General features: G+C 44.5%; 1 protein-coding gene across 1 annotated transcript in view; it reads right to left on the bottom strand.

Annotated features, from left to right (window-relative positions):
* The window catches only part of RAB28 (RAB28, member RAS oncogene family), a 712,831-nt gene that overhangs the window by 137,007 nt on the left and 562,713 nt on the right, over window positions 1-13,111 (bottom strand). The window contains exon 5 of the mRNA XM_085642409.1: window positions 4,746-4,849. Coding sequence (XP_085498535.1) covers window positions 4,746-4,849 — 104 coding nt within the window. The remainder of the gene's footprint in view (window positions 1-4,745; window positions 4,850-13,111) is intronic.

Genomic DNA, 13,111 nt, shown 5'->3' with positions numbered 1-13,111 from the left:
TCAGGCTCCCTTGAGCCGGTGGGGCCGACGAGTTCATGGTTACGCACCTGAATGCCACGAGCGGTACTGGACCTGAGAACAATTTTTGGCAGCCTACGCAGCAACCCTACACACATGCCTATTCCCTGCTGACGAGAGGTAATAACCTCGAAACACGTGTCCAGGGATGGCCAACGCAACTTTAATTTTGCTTAATACTCTGGCAGAGGCGCACTCGCTGATGCTGACTTCATGGACCATAATGCTTTGGGGTAACACGCTGGTAGGACGAGCAGTGTGCGACCAATTGGATTTGTGTTAATATTCAGGCTCCCTTGAGCCGGTGGGGCTGACGAGCTCATGGTTACGCACCTGAATGCCACGAGCGGTACTGGACCTGAGAACAATTTTTGGCAGCCTACGCAGCAACCCTACACACATGCCTAATCCCTGCTGACGAGAGGTAATAACCTCGAAACACGTGTCCAGGGATGGCCAACGCGACTTTAATTTTGCTTAATACTGTGGCAGAGGCGCACTCGCTGATGCTGACTTCATGGACCATAATGCTTTGGGGTAACACGCTGGTAGGACGAGCAGTGTGCGACCAATTGGATTTGTGTTAATATTCAGGCTCCCTTGAGCCGGTGGGGCTGACAAGCTCATGGTTACGCACCTGAATGCCACGAGCGGTACTGGACCTGAGAACAATTTTTGGCAGCCTACGCAGCAACCCTACACACATGCCTATTCCCTGCTGACGAGAGGTAATAACCTCGAAACAGGTGTCCAGGGATGGCCAACGCGACTTTAATTTTGCTTAATACTCTGGCAGAGGCGCACTCGCCGATGCTGACTTCATGGACCATGGGGTAACACGCTGGTAGGACAAGCAGTGTGCGACCAATTGGATTTGTGTTAATATTCAGGCTCCCTTGAGCCGGTGGGGCTGACGAGCTCATGGTTACGCACCTGAATGCCACGAGCGGTACTGGACCTGAGAACAATTTTTGGCAGCCTACGCAGCAACCCTATACACATGCCTATTCCCTGCTGACGAGAATTAATAACCACGAAACACGTGTCCAGGGATGGCCAACGCGACTTTAATTTAGCTTAATACTCTGGCAGAGGCGCACTCGCTGATGCTGACTTCATGGACCATAATGCTTTGGGGTAACACGCTGGTAGGACGAGCAGTGTGCGACCAATTGGATTTATATAGCCAACACGTGTTTCGTCAAAGTTGATGCGTATACATCACTGACTTCATCAGGGCTTTCACAAAATCACTAGGTCCAAGCATGAAATTATTTTCTTCCCCGTTCCTCTCTGCCTTCACATCCAGAATAGTAGAAGTCCAAATTAATGCTATTTTACCCGAATGCTGTCACCTCCAGCATTCGGGTAAAATAGCATTAATTTGGGGAGATGGTATCTATGGCTGCAGACAGATCCAACAAGATCAAGGCCCCCCATTCCCTTTCTTACACTAACCCCCTAATACAGTCAGTGTCTACCGCAGGGGCAGTTTCAGTTTCATGATGTTTATGGAACACAAACTGCGACCTGTCCAGCCATCCTTGTACTGCTGCAAACTCCATCATGTTAAGGTGTTTCTAAAAGATCTTAGCAGGTAATGGAAGTAACGATATTGGACGGTAATTTTTGATGTCGTGAATGTCTAGCCTGGGCTTCTTAACAAGAGACTTCACCCCCGCCTCCTTCCAGAGCCGTGAAAGCAGCCAGAGGAAATGGCTTTATTCATCAATGATGCAAGAGCGTGTGTGACCGGACCAGCAACCATGTGAAGCGTAGCAGGTTCACATGATTTTAGAGAGGAGCCCGACTTGGTATTAAGGAGGTACTTTTCGAGAACTTCAGGGGTAAGAGGAGGAAAGATAGTAAAATGTTCTGCCTATTTGCCTTTACCTTCTGAAGCGTTAGGAGGCTCTAAATAAATCTCACTATTAGAGGTTTGACATTTGGTGTTAATTGATTTTGATACTTTAAGCTCATTACAAATGTTAGTGATTTTGCAATGAAATAAACCGGCTAACTGATCACCCAGTTCTTGGGAGCCTTCCTGATGTGCTGAGGATGGAGGAAAAGAAATATGCTGCACCACCTTAAAAAGCTCTTTGGGAGATTAAGCTGACTCAATATTATTAGTACAGAATAAAGTTTTTTATTCTGTTAAAGCAAGTTCATATGGCCTAACCCTAAGCTTGTGGGCATCTTTTTCTCGATCATCATAATTTTTCCTCCACGTTCACTCTTGATGGCGACAAGCCTGCCTAAGAGCCCTCAGCCAATCATTAAATCAGGGGACTGATGGCGGACACCTGCTCAGCCTGATTTGTTGTGCGGGAGCTACTATGTCAGTGGCCACACCCAGTCAAGCTGCAAAGTTTACTTCACTCTTGCCCACGTCGTCCTGCGTGTCAAATGGTACGTTACCTAATGTGGTGGCCAGTGATTCAGTAGATACCCTCCTCCAAATATTTTTGTGGGGTGCAGAAAACTTCCAGATGGTGAAGGGAGCGCAAAAAAAAAAGAAACCACTCCATGGTCAGACCAGCTAAGGGGAAGCACAGTCTAAAAAGACATCAGAGAGTCAATAGAAAAGATACCTTTTAGGGTGTGTCCTGCAGCATGGGTGGGTACCGTGACTAACTGAGTCAGCTACAGACTAGTATGGGTCTTAATCAGTGCAACTGAGTCTCTGTTGATGCTGTCTTCAAGGTGAAAATTGAAGTCACCCAAAACAGTCATATCATTCACTATTCACCATAAAAGGCTCTATAATGTTAGACAGCTCAGCACTTTCCACCCACAGTGTGGTTTGCAATTGAGAACGCAATTTGTGACGCAAACTAAGTATTAAAAGTTGGAATGGCAAACTGTAAATTCACAGGATCGTAAAACGGCCTGAAAATGTATAGTAATTAAGTAGGTCACAGTTTTCAACCCCACGATTGGTTGCAAAAGCAAGAAGGGATAGCAGCATGGGACAGCAGACCTCGCCCTTGCATTTGCATACCCAAATGGTAAACCTACTTTGTTTTCTAAAGTAGCCCGAGTGTATTAAAGAGACCAGCACTGATTTTAAAAATAATGTAAATAAAACTTGTTGAAAATAACATGATTCTTACTCATGGCATCAATTTATAAGTTAATGTATGGTGAGTATCTTATGAATTATAAACCTAAGTGAACAAAGGCAACAGGATAAAAGTAGCAATGTTCCTTCCATAAAAATAAGCGAGGCTTTTTTGCACAATACACCTAATTAGTCCCTGTTATTATGGGGCAATCCCTAAGATTCACTATGTTTCATTTGCTTTTAACTACCCTGTATCCGCTTTCAACACTATCTGTGCAACCTATTTCACCCTAGATTGAGATCAAAGAGAAAGGTGCCTTTCTGAGCACGGTGGAATTCTTTTTTTTTTCCAAAGTATTTTATTAATTTTTATGCACAGACATTAGCATTTCTGTTACAAGGTTAGCCAATCCCAGTTTGTACAGCAGTGTCTTGAGGCACTTTGACACATATACTTAGCTAACCCCACATGACATAATTTACTGAAGACAAGAGAAAGGGTGATAGAAAAAGGCTGGAAAGAAAGGGGTGAAGGAAAAACAAGGAGACAGGCTCTGAAGTTATAAGTCTTTTGATCGCCTGACAAAACTGACATGCGACTAGCTTACTTGTGGAGAGATTTGGGAAACCTGTTGGTACACTTACCGACCCGTGGGGCCAAATAGTTGCGCTCAGTTACATTCACTTTTCCGCACATAAAGAGGATCAGGGAATGTTTCGCTGGGATGACTTATTTTCATGGGGGTTTGTAAAAGTCTAGGTACGTGTCTAGTGATTTCCAGATCCCTCTGGTTGCTGGTCTCCTGGGTGAGTTCTGTAGTGCAATGTTGTCCGCACCTCTGGAATTCTTAATCACAATTCCCACCAAACTCTCAAAGCATAAGGATCTTGCACAATGAAGTACTGCACAGAAGCACTAAATGAAGGGTTACATGTGTTTGCGGCCCATACTGCGCACCACGTATAAAAGATCTTAGAGAAGCAATTTCTGATCCTTCAACCAGTCTTCAGTAATTCCACCCACAACTGGGGTTAGGACAGGGTTGACTAAAAGTGCAAGAATGAATAGAAAGATTACTAATCGTTTTCCTTTAGGATAAAGAAGGGCAGCGACTGCTGGCCATCTTATCTAGGGCTAATTTCATTAAAGACATTTTCATAAATAAGCATCTATAAGGAAAGATGCTGGCAAAACACTGAAATGGAGGCATAAGTAGCGTGACCAATTTGAACTGGCAAGGCAAATACCGTGTAAGCTTGTAAAAAGCTCCACGATAAAAGAAATATTTAGCAAGAATAACACAAAAAACAATACAAAAGCACATCCTATTACAGCATTCAGTCTGCAAGTGAAATACTAATAAAAAGATGCTATGCTGCTCTCTGAGAAAAAAAGTATATATTTAACGACTGTACAGAAGTTTCTCATCAAATACATTTATGTTTCTCTGCTAGGGGAAAAATGGACAAACTCGTACACTTTTTGAGTTATTCACTTGGTAAGCATTACTACTCTTTTTACTTCTCGGAGATAATCATACGGGAAGACTTTTTAAAAGTACATTTTTAGGTCGAATATAGCTAAGTAGAAGATACTTTTTGAAAACTGATTTTAACAGAAAACGAATTTCCATTTTAATATGAACTTTGAGTTACTCACAGAATCTCCGCTCTTTGCAGACACAATATGGCCATTAACGTTGTGTTCTTGGCAAAACCGCTGGTGTTTCTCGAATTTCACTGTGCGCATATGTTCCAAATCAACTAAAAAGTAATTAAAAGAAAATGATTTTTCGTAAAGATAAAGCTATATATAACCCTGCAATAACACTGACAATCAACATCTTACTGAAAAATACAGGCTAAATTACATTTACTTCGGTTCGACTGAAAGAAAGAGAAGAACAAGGTACTTACCTTTGGATACTTCTAATGCATATTCTTATCGAGCCGTAGATTCCTTCCCTTGTAAATATTAACCCCGGGCGGGTAACTCCGCTCCATCAACGAGTTTGCTAATTTTTTCCTACTCCGCGCTCCGTTACAAACGCAGAGTTTAGGCAAAAACTCCCCTCCGTGGCGGAGTTAGCCAGCCCCTCCACCCTCCCAAATTGATAAAAAAATAAAAAAGAAGGCACTTACCTGGGTGGCTGCCTCCTCCTCTGCCTGCCCGCTCCCCTTCCTGCTCCTCGCCATCCTCCTTCTCCTATGAAAAAACCCTACGTCGTGCGTCTTGTGCAAGATGCACTACGTAGTGTTTTTTCATAGGAGGAGGATGGCAAGGACAGCGAGGAGCAGGAAGGAGAGCGGCCAGGCAGAGAAGGAGGCAGCCACGCAGGTAAGTGCCTTCTTTATTATTTTTTTATTAATTTGGGAGGGGGGAGGGAGCGTAGCGTATTCCACAGAGTTTTTTTCAAACTCCGTTGAAACACGCATAGAGGCACTACGCCTGCTACACCCACCCTTAGTGAATATTCCCAGGCATCAGACTAGATCCAGAAACTTCCACGCAGTACTCCTGCACAAAAAGTGGAGTTGTGCTGCTCTGCACCGATATTTTTCTACTCCTAAATTAACGGGCAGAGCAGCATAAAAATGACACCCTTATGCGTTGATGTCAGCTCTAAGCTCAGATGCAGAGCCCATTGGCAGATTGGCATGACCAGTGTGCAGATCTCGATTTGGGAAAAAGGGGGTGGTGATGGACAGAATTTCTGAATGATGCAGAATACTCTTACCAAGTCAAGAGATCATGGTTTTAATCCATCACCGTTTTTTAGCTCACTGCACCATCCCAGCTCAGAACCTGGCTACATGCAAATTAGTCTGTACCTGTCCCAGTGCATGATGGGAACAGGGCAAACCAAACTACCAAGCCAATTCTTATACTGGGAAGGAAACAAGTTTCCGGGGACCAGTTTCTGGCATCACAGCCTTCGTCGGCCCGGCTTGCCTGAATCCTGATGGTGCAATGAGCAAGGGACTCACGTCTGAGCATACCCTCCCACACTGAGTGTGGATAAACACGACTTGGGAAAAAGGGGGTGGTGATGGACAGAATTTCTGAATGATGCAGAATACTCTTACCAAGTCAAGAGATCATGGTTTTAATCCATCACCGTTTTTTAGCTCACTGCACCATCCCAGCTCAGAACCTGGCTACATGCAAATTAGTCTGTACCAGTCCCAGTGCATGATGGGAACAGGGCAAACCAAACTACCAAGCCAATTCTTATACTGGGAAGGAAACAAGTTTCCGGGGACCGGTTTCTGGCATCACAGCCTTCGTCGGCCCGGCTTGCCTGAATCCTGATGGTGCAATGAGCAAGGGACTCACGTCTGAGCATACCCTCCCACACTGAGTGTGGATAAACACGATTTGGGAAAAAGGGGGTGGTGATGGACAGAATTTCTGAATGATGCAGAATACTCTTACCAAGTCAAGAGATCATGGTTTTAATCCATCACCGTTTTTTAGCTCACTGCACCATCCCAGCTCAGAACCTGGCTACATGCAAATTAGTCTGTACCTGTCCCAGCGCATGATGGGAACAGGGCAAACCAAACTACCAAGCCAATTCTTATACTGGGAAGGAAACAAGTTTCCGGGGACCGGTTTCTGGCATCACAGCCTTCGTCGGCCCGGCTTGCCTGAATCCTGATGGTGCAATGAGCAAGGGACTCACGTCTGAGCATACCCTCCCACACTGAGTGTGGATAAACACGATTTGGGAAAAAGGGGGTGGTGATGGACAGAATTTCTGAATGATGCAGAATACTCTTACCAAGTCAAGAGATCATGGTTTTAATCCATCACCGTTTTTTAGCTCACTGCACCATCCCAGCTCAGAACCTGGCTACATGCAAATTAGTCTGTACCTGTCCCAGTGCATGATGGGAACAGGGCAAACCAAACTACCAAGCCAATTCTTATACTGGGAAGGAAACAAGTTTCCGGGGACCGGTTTCTGGCATCACAGCCTTCGTCGGCCCGGCTTGCCTGAATCCTGATGGTGCAATGAGCAAGGGACTCACGTCTGAGCATACCCTCCCACACTGAGTGTGGATAAACACGATTTGGGAAAAAGGGGGTGGTGATGGACAGAATTTCTGAATGATGCAGAATACTCTTACCAAGTCAAGAGATCATGGTTTTAATCCATCACCGTTTTTTAGCTCACTGCACCATCCCAGCTCAGAACCTGGCTACATGCAAATTAGTCTGTACCTGTCCCAGTGCATGATGGGAACAGGGCAAACCAAACTACCAAGCCAATTCTTATACTGGGAAGGAAACAAGTTTCCGGGGACCGGTTTCTGGCATCACAGCCTTCGTCGGCCCGGCTTGCCTGAATCCTGATGGTGCAATGAGCAAGGGACTCACGTCTGAGCATACCCTCCCACACTGAGTGTGGATAAACACGATTTGGGAAAAAGGGGGTGGTGATGGACAGAATTTCTGAATGATGCAGAATACTCTTACCAAGTCAAGAGATCATAGTTTTAATCCATCACCGTTTTTTAGCTCACTGCACCATCCCAGCTCAGAACCGGGCTACATGCAAATTAGTCTGTACCTGTCCCAGTGCATGATGGGAACAGGGCAAACCAAACTACCAAGCCAATTCTTATACTGGGAAGGAAACAAGTTTCCGGGGACCGGTTTCTGGCATCACAGCCTTCGTCGGCCCGGCTTGCCTGAATCCTGATGGTGCAATGAGCAAGGGACTCACGTCTGAGCATACCCTCCCACACTGAGTGTGCAGATCTCTACAGTTGGATCTTCTTAGATGGAAAAAAGAGTCCAGTACATAGAATAGGGAGTTGGGAGGCTTGGGTAGGTATCTAGGGTTAATAAAGTATCCACCAGAAAGATCCGTACTGAAGGTAGGTAACTTGTTCTTTTGACGGATACTTCTAATTGCAGATTCCTTACCTTGTGGATGGATACCAAAAAGAACCACCCAACGTGGTGAATCTGTCTGCCTCAGACCAAAAAGTCCTGATGGACCGAGCCAGCAAAAACGCTTCTGAAAATTACTTTGTATAAGGTGGGTTAACAGAAAGAGACTCACTCGCCTAGCCGATGTAAAGACGATGGGAAAGACTGTCTTTGATGTCAGAAGAAGGTTTAAGGCACACTATAGCATCACAAAGGGTTTGTGGGGAAATAAAAAATATTTGGAATATCTCATCACAACAGGTAATTTAAGTAAATATGACTAATCTTCAACCTAAAAAAGGATGAAAGAGCTGATGAGTAGCCCTTAACAGTACTCAAAGCAAGACTTGCGAGCATAGGACTGAACACACAACAAAACTACAGACAAGTTTGCTTGTAATGGGTCAACAGGTGCTTCACCAATCCACAAATTCGAATATGTCGCAATGACTGGAGTACACTGATTTTATGGAAGGACGCCTTGTTGCCAAGATGAAGTCAACAACCTAAGGGGGAAGGTCCAAAGAGGTAAACTCCCACTGCTCAATTCTGAAGCATGGAGATGCAAATTGTGCAGGCCTAGGCACAGTATCCTGTTCTGATGCTGAAACAGAGGATCTTCCTGAAGCTACATCTTGATCGGAAGATAGATGCTCATGCCCAGGAGTTCTAGGTACCGCACTCTCCACTAGGATGACTTGGGCCCAGTCGTGCCTGATCTTTTTCAGAACTTAGCGTATAAGAGAAAGTGCCAGAAAGGCATAAAGAAGTTTCCAGCTTCGCTATAGAGAGAAGCCATCTCTGAGAAAGCTGCTTTGGAAAGTCCAACATTCAGAAATTCTGACATTGCCCATTCTCAGTGGTGGAGAAAAGATTGAACCAGGGTTCTCCTCATTGCTGGAAGACACCCTGTGCCACCACCAGGTGCAACAGTCATTTGTAGTCCACTAAGCCTTGGCAACTGAGTTTGTCCGTCATAGCGTTGAAATATTCTGCCAGAAAAGTACCTTGGCTATCAAGCCACTTCCAGTAGCACAGAGCCTTTTGACACAGGACAAAGACCCCACTTGACCTACTAGTTATAGTACCACATGGCGGTGGTGTTGTTCATGAGCACCTGCCTCTGATGGAAGACAGGAAGGCCTTCAATGATAAGCAAACCCCTTACAACACCAACAGTTTGATGTGGAAGTGAGACTCCATTGGAAAGCAGAGACCTCGGATCTCCCTCTCTCCCAGAGCCCTCCCCAACCCAGTAGTGATGCATTTGTGACCACCATCAGCTCTGGGTGGGGTAAGAAAAAGGTCCAGCCAATGACCAAATAGTGGTCCAGTAGCCACCACCGCAGATCTTTTGCAGTCTTCTCCAAAATGTGGATACAATCCGACAGGTTCCCCCAACCCAGGTGGGATGTGAGATGCCACTGCAGAGCCTGCATGCGACATCTAGTATGACTGACCAGCAAGAGGCCAACAACTCCAGGAACCTCACTGCCATGTGAACTGAGATCCAGAACTAAGGCTGAGATCATAGTCTGAATGTCCTGGACTCTCTGCTCCAGGGAAAAGCCACAAAACTGTACCGTATCCAGAACAGCTCCAATGAAGGGGAGCATTTGCAAAGGAGTCAAGTCTGACTTTGGCATGTTGATCGTGAACCACAATGATGGTAGGTGATTATCCGTTGTCTGGAGGTGAGTGACGACAGTCTGGGGCAAGCCTGCCTTCAATAGCCAGATATGGGCTGCACATCGTCCTTTGGCATCGACATCAGTATCCATGCGAAGCGAACAAGTGCAGAGATGGCGCTGGGAACAGTCAGCACTGGAGTTGGTGGCTTCAAGGGACACAGATGGTGCCGAGGGCAGATCAGTCAGAAGTCCACCTGAAGACCCCTACGGGTCCGGTGCAAAGACACACCAGATGAAGCCAGTAAAGTGCTGAAAATGCACAGCAAGGCCTCTACGAAGGCCTCTACTTGCTGCAACACAACCTACAAACTCAGGAATTCAGAGTGCCCTAAGACCAGACTCAGAATTGCCTCCAATGGAAACAGAGCGAGAACAGAAGGCACATTAACGCCCTCATAGCCTCTCCGGAGTCCAAGAGTGGAGGAAGAGGCCTATTCCAACTTCGACTTCTTCCATGACGGTGATCTATTGCGAGTGTGACTTCAGCAACAGGAACAGGACCTTCCATTCGACTTTGACTGGTGGCGTTGTGGAGTCTTCCTGTTTTTGGCTACCTCAAGTTTGGCCTCACGATCCTGTATGGCCTTTGGTTTCATCTGGGCACAGCTGTTGCAATCCCTGAACTCATGCTAAGACCCCAGACACCATAAGTATACTCAGAGATGGTCCTTTACAGACATCTGTTTGCTACAGTACCTCCAAGGTTTGAACCCTTAGGGGGTGATAGTTTCCATTGTACACTGGCAAATCATGATAATATTTATGGTTTAAAAGACCAAGGAGAAGCTCTGGATCCATGTATGTAGGCACCAAAAGCAAGGAATTGATGTCAGTGCACATGGGGGAACTTATATGTGGCTTCACTCGTCACTTCACGAAAGGATCAACGTGGGCCTGGAGCCGCACAACGTCACCTACCAAGGCAGGGTGCAGGAGTACTGCTTTAAAGTTTCCGTATCCAGGTTGATGCCTGGGGATTATTTAGAAGGTATGGAATCTGCGGTTAGAAGCATCCATCAGAAAGCTTGTGTTTTGTTGGTTCTGTCCTGGTGCTCGCTCCAACTAAACACCATTGTTAAATATTTCATCAAAGTATTCCCCAAAAGCTAAGCTATTATTACCAAGTTCTAACAATATTCTTTTCATTTATTTTCAAATTATAATATAGAAGAGTGCAGCCGGCATTAGCTTTACTAAATATTTAATAAGTACTGTCGTCTTCAGGATGTTCCTAGAGACTGCCATGGATTTATCTTTACTAGTTAACTGACAGGTAACTAGCATATTGACTTTTGGGTGCTTATTTTATAAAAGATTATGCATGTGGTAAATAATGAATATGAACAAAGCAAGGTCTATCATTTTAATATTCCAAATCAAATGCTATGGCAATGGAAGACCAAGGCTAAGCTATAGCGTTGCAGACTAAATTCCACACATTTGTTTCTACTCTAGTCTTTAGATGCCTGCTACTTAAGAACATGACATTAATCTAGGACAATAGCTCGATAAATTGTCCCTTCGAAATGTTGGTGCCAAACATAAGCACCACGTGTTAATTTAAAAAAACTCATTTACATTTAAAAATTTGCATCAATAGCGGAACATGGACACAGAGGTATTCTAGTCCACATGACGTTAGGGCCTCCTAAAAGGGGACAATATTAAACTTGGCTACTCAATCTTTAACAGCAACCAATACAATTATTCAATAAATATAAAACTGGTATTTACGTTAACCACTTTTAATAGATTTTATTTAAGTCTTTCTGTTCCTGTTGGTCTAGGTGGTTGCTATATTTTAGTAAAACCTGAACATTATTGGAAGGTTGTTAGATTCAAGGTAAAGTTGCACTTTGTCATCGTTTTTCCTTACAGAAGAGCAATATTGGGGGAACTGATGTTTGGCGATCCAGACACTGTAATATGTGCCGACCAGTCCCACTCCATAACAAGCATTTGCAATGCAATCGGTCACGCATTGGTTAAAGTTAGAGCTATTGGCGGTGTAAATGAGAACGTTTTCACTTATATTTTTTGGTTTGAAGAATTTAACACTGCTTTTCCGTAACCTGATTAAGGAAAGTAGTTTTATACAAGACGCATATACGCTCTGATGCCCTTTTTGCACAGATAAGCACTTTCCCTGATTATTTTTACAGATTAGGAAAAATGCTGTCATCAAAACAAACAAAGAAAAGCCTTCTTAACCCCTTCAGTGCCACGCCCTTTCCCCCTCCTGTGCCGGGCGTTGCACTAGTGGGTGGGGTTCATGACGAGATAGTCTCGTCATGGGCACAGCGCAACCGTGCTCCATGACGAGACTATCTCGTCATGGGCTCTGAAGAGGTTAATAGTCCGCCATGTAAGTGGTTATGAAGATGCAAGTTATAAAACACAAACCTAATGGTAAGGAAGGGGTGGAATGCATTCCCTGGGAATCTTTCGGAAAGTCCCCAAAAAGTCTGTAGCAACCATGAAGCTGAGCTGTCTGGTAGGCTTCGCCTTAAAACGATATTGTGGTTATTTGCGGGCATACCGACAGTGTCCAGTACACATTTTGCGTGTATCCTTTGAGCAAGACAAAACTGAAGTAAAAATAGTTGCTTGTAGGTAACGTCAGTAGTAATAACTTTTAACTTGCCAAATTCGGCTGAAGTGTCACAGGAGGTTTTATGGTACTTGACAAAGTTTGTTAGACTGTTGCTTTTGACACTTTCTAGGGCCTGAAGGAGCGTCTGGCCAACCCGCTCCATCCAATTCTGCTGCTTCTCTCATGCTGGTTAATAGCATGAGAGCAGCATCTGGATTGGTTAGGGGAGCTCCACAGGAGATTGCAGTTTCAGAACACTGAGGAGGACGTGCAGCAGTGGATATGTACATTTTATTAGAATTGTATTTATTGTACATGTTAGTGTCGTTTTATTTTGGGCTTTTGGAGGCATGGGTTGTTTTATTATGGGTTTTTGGAGGGAAGAGATGTTTTATTTTGGGCTTTTGGAGGGAGGCGATGTTTTTTTTTTTTTTGGGAAGCAGTGGGGCTTTTTCCTCGCCTCACCACTTTCTAAGGTTAGCAGCCGCCCCTGTTAGTAATTTGAATTATCTACCTAAGCTTAATGCACTCAACGTATGATCCATACACAACAAGGGCATTAGGCCACTGAGCACTGGAATCTGAGTGTAAAGTCTGTTAATCCGACAATCTCTTCTCCATGCAATAAAAATACAATTGTAAAAATGATAATATGTCAGTGATGTCTGAACTAGGTCTAGACTGATGGCATTACAAATATTTGCAAGGTTTCAAGAAAAAACACCAAGCTATAAGCACCTAATGAAGATGGTTCCTTTAGACACACCGTGCTCTCATTTCTCTACACCTTAACGCTGGGC

This window comes from Triturus cristatus, chromosome 2_2 (assembly GCF_964204655.1).
Source record: "Triturus cristatus chromosome 2_2, aTriCri1.1, whole genome shotgun sequence".
NCBI lineage: Eukaryota > Metazoa > Chordata > Amphibia > Caudata > Salamandridae > Triturus > Triturus cristatus.
The sequence above is the reverse complement of the archived record's forward strand: the minus strand, read 5'-3'. Positions and strand labels throughout refer to the sequence as shown.